Source organism: Hemiscyllium ocellatum, chromosome 7 (assembly GCF_020745735.1).
Source record: "Hemiscyllium ocellatum isolate sHemOce1 chromosome 7, sHemOce1.pat.X.cur, whole genome shotgun sequence".
Lineage (NCBI taxonomy): Eukaryota > Metazoa > Chordata > Chondrichthyes > Orectolobiformes > Hemiscylliidae > Hemiscyllium > Hemiscyllium ocellatum.
In genome coordinates this window covers 44,032,197-44,035,766 of record NC_083407.1, presented here as the reverse complement: position 1 = coordinate 44,035,766, position 3,570 = coordinate 44,032,197, and the positions used below count along the sequence as shown (strand labels likewise).

At 43.6% G+C, this 3,570-nt stretch overlaps 1 protein-coding gene across 1 annotated transcript; it reads right to left on the bottom strand.

The window, feature by feature from the left end:
* Nucleotides 1–234: 234 nt before the first annotated feature.
* On the bottom strand, nucleotides 235–3,027 carry LOC132817339 (5-hydroxytryptamine receptor 5A-like). Its single transcript, XM_060827747.1, has 2 exons — nucleotides 2,329–3,027; nucleotides 235–567 (listed from the first exon to the last, which is right to left on the bottom strand). The coding sequence occupies exons 1-2, from the start codon at nucleotides 3,025–3,027 to the stop codon at nucleotides 235–237; spliced, it is 1,032 nt and encodes a 343-aa protein (XP_060683730.1).
* Nucleotides 3,028–3,570: the final 543 nt, after the last annotated feature.

The following is a 3,570-nucleotide window of genomic DNA, read 5'->3' as shown; positions in this document are numbered from 1 at the left end:
TATGCAGACTGAGCTCGCGTGGTAAGGCGAACCATCGAGAGTTTTCGAAATAATCACAAGTATTTCAACACAGTAAAATACCTAGATTAAACTTTATTTTTATGTTCCACTCCAGACATCAACAGATTCGATTTTTAATATAGTGATGATTTAATGTAATGGAGTATTATGCGGGTTTTAAAAGGGGAATTTTACTGTTAGCACATTCAGGGGACTGCTTAGGACAATTTACAATTATCGCTGTTTGATAAATAAATATCTGAAGGCGTTGTTGTAATTTTTGTTGAAAGCTGTATAGATGAGAGGATTGAAGAAAGAATTGGAATAACCGAGCCAGACAAAGATACTCTTCCAGACAGGGGGAATGTTGCACGAGCACAAAGGACTGATGAGCTCAGTGATGAAGAACGGGATCCAACACAGGACGAAGACCCCGATCAAGATCCCTACCATCACCGCCGCCTTCTTTTCCTTCTGTTGGCGCCAGGCTTCTCCATCTGCCTGGAAGGTCAGGGCAGTATGTCGGACCGCACACTCCATCTGGGGCTGGTGACTGGCTTCCTTTACCTACAATAAAGTTCAAAAGCTAAAAGCATTAGACTATGCTCAAGACAGGAGGGCAAGAAAGGCAACTTTGGTATTCAGTGCTCAAAGCTTACTGAATTTCAGAATATAATATATAGTAACATTCGCTCTCTGGTCATTTAAATCATCCATATGAAGTGTCCCGCTACTACAAATTAGAAATCATTTACAAATTATAAACAAATTAGAAATCCAATTTGTTGTTTATATCTATGCAGTCGTAATGACAGTGTCAAAGTAATCAAAAAAAAACGAACGTGACTTGGAAGGCTGATGTTCATGAACAAATGGTTGAGCACATCTTCACGTTCGAAGTACTTAATATCTCAACGAACTTTACAAGAAGCGTTGCAAAATAAGATTTAATAGATCACTGCTCGATGCTAGTCCAGAATCCAAACTAGACGCACACCTTCTGACTACACCATTGCAATATTTAAATGCCACTTGTCAACAGCGAGCATTTGCCACTGTGTTGCACTATTACCATAAATGTTCCCCCACTTTTCACGTAATGCTGGCTGCTCTCCCTACATTTTCGTCATCCGGTCAAGCCGCTGATTTTGGAATCCTGTTTGCTTTCTGAAAAAAAGGTGCAACGTGAACATATTCTCCCTGTTGTACACTCTCTGGCGTCCTCTCCACAGCCACAACGTCTTCCCTAGCAGCCTCCTGACAATGCGAACTGCTGCACTGTCGATCTTTGTGGGACATTAGTACAGCTGTATATTTAAAATGCAATTCAATCATTTTACTTTATATCACAGGAAAAGATCGCGAATCAGAAGTGCAAGAATATAGAACGTGAATAAGTTTGTCAGGTTAATAATACACTTTTTGCGATTTCGAACAGGCTGGTACCAAAATCTCTTTGTACAAACATTGAGAATGATCTGCATTTGTTTATGATCCTACTTTATGGCCTGATTTTCAAATGCAGTTATTGCAGCTACTTTGACTGAATGCTAAGACTAAGTGGGAAAGTCTTTCAGGTTTCCTCATGGTTTGGAGGAATTTCAAACTTTTCCAGTGAACCCGGCTGTTCTTCAGTAATACAGAAAAAGAGGCAGGTAAATGTAAAAAAAAACTTCGATACGTTTTATCGACATAGATAAAGGGCAATTATAACACAGAGCTTTATGGTTTTCTTTTACAATTGTATTAAGTGAGGGAAAGTACCCACATGTTGTTTTAATTAATGTTGTTACAATGTAATTGTTTAAATGAGAGGAGGCGATGGCCTAGTAGTATTATTGCTGGACTACCAATCCAGAAACCCAGGTAATGCTCTGGGAATCCAGGCGTGAATTCTGCCGAGGCAGATAGTGGCATCTGAATTTAATAAATATCTGTTAATGGTGACCATGAATGCATTGCCGGGAAAACCTCACCTGGCTCACTAATGTCCTTTAGGGAAGGAAACTGCCCTAGTCTGGCCTCAAGACCCACTGCAATGTGGGTGACCCTTAACTACCCTCTGGGTAATTAGGGATGGCTGATAAATGTCGCCCTAGCCAGTGACGCCCTCATCGAATGAATGATTTTTTAAAACGTGTATCAAGAGAATAAACATTTTGACAGAAGATATCTGTATTATTAACTCGCTACCCAATATTTTACCAGAGCGCCGGCACTGGTATCTATAATCCTGAGGTGATTTCAATGCTGGTTGGGTGACCGTGCATGATAAAGGTGATAGGGAAAGGCATCAGTGTGTGTGTAGCCAAGACTAAACTCTTTTACCTGCAGTATTTCCGGCAATGGAACAACAGCATTCCTCTTGCGGCTCCCTATCCTAAACTTGGCAGCCTTGTAGATTTTCCAGTAGACGAACAGAACCACACAAAGCGGCAAGTAGAAAGCGCCGCAGGTTGAAAAGATGGTATAGGAGGGCTCCTGACTGACTTGGCAGTTTTCCTTGTCAGCCGAGTAAGTTTCCCCCCATCCAAGAAGGGGCGAGAACGAGATGACAGCCGAAAGCGCCCAGGTTAGGGCGATCATAATATTGGAGATCCGCTTTCGGGTCTTTAACGTGTACTCCAGGTGCCTGGTGATAGACCAGAACCTGTCCAGGGCGATGGCGGTCACATTCCAGATACTCGCCGTGCAGCAGAGCACATCGAAGGAAATCCAGATGTGACAAAGGACCCTGCCCAACCTCCAGCGCCTCCCGAACAGCTCATTGACCAGACTCAGAGGCATCACCAGGGTAGCCACCATCACATCAGAGACTGCCATGGAGGCCACCAAGTTATGAGGCACTCGGTGAAAGGTCTTCACTCTCAGGATAGTCAGCAGCACCAGCAGGTTCCACACGAAGGTGGCGATGATCAGAAAGCTCAACAGAGTCACACACAAGATGCTCAAGACAGTAACAGTTTCCCCCTCCGGCCTGCTGTTTCCCGTGCTTTCATTAAGGAGCAGGGACCCGTTGATGCACATGATTCCCAGCCTTACCTGGCTGGACAAACTCACATTGCGGGAAGGTTCAGCTCCGCAGACAAATAGATCATTAACAAATCACACGCAGTTTACCCGCAAACCACAGGCAGTTTGTTCAAACCCCACCTCGGTGAATGACGACTCTTTCGCTGTTCCCAGTCTGATTAAAGACGGCCAGTAGATGTTTCAGTTGGCGAGTCTTATCAACCAAACGCAGGAGGGGAGCGAGCTTTTATTTGCATGATCACTTTAACGCTTCCCCCATGAAGGCTGTAGCCGGTTAGCGGAGGACTGCGGCTCTGTGCGAACAGCGTTCGAGTACTGAGCAATTTCTGAGATAAAAAGGTCAGCTGTGGTCACCATGATGATGAACAAACCTTTATCACCAAAAAAGGATAACTTCTGAGATCATCATGTCTCCGTATCCGAATCCTTACCAATTGGCATGGGATGTTATTTTGTCTTTATGATCGAAACATTGTTCACTGTACTCAGCTTTATTCCTGATGAAGGACTTTTGACAGAAACGTCGATTTCGCTGCA

Excerpts from the sequence above, each read along its gene's own strand:
- LOC132817339 (XM_060827747.1), bottom strand. The coding sequence starts at position 3,027 with ATGTGCATCAACGGGTCCCTGCTCCTTAATGAAAGCACGGGAAACAGC. Across the intron at positions 568-2,328 it reads CATTGCCGGAAATACTGCAG|GTAAAGGAAGCCAGTCACCA; the intron begins GTAAAAGAGTTT and ends ACTTTATTGTAG.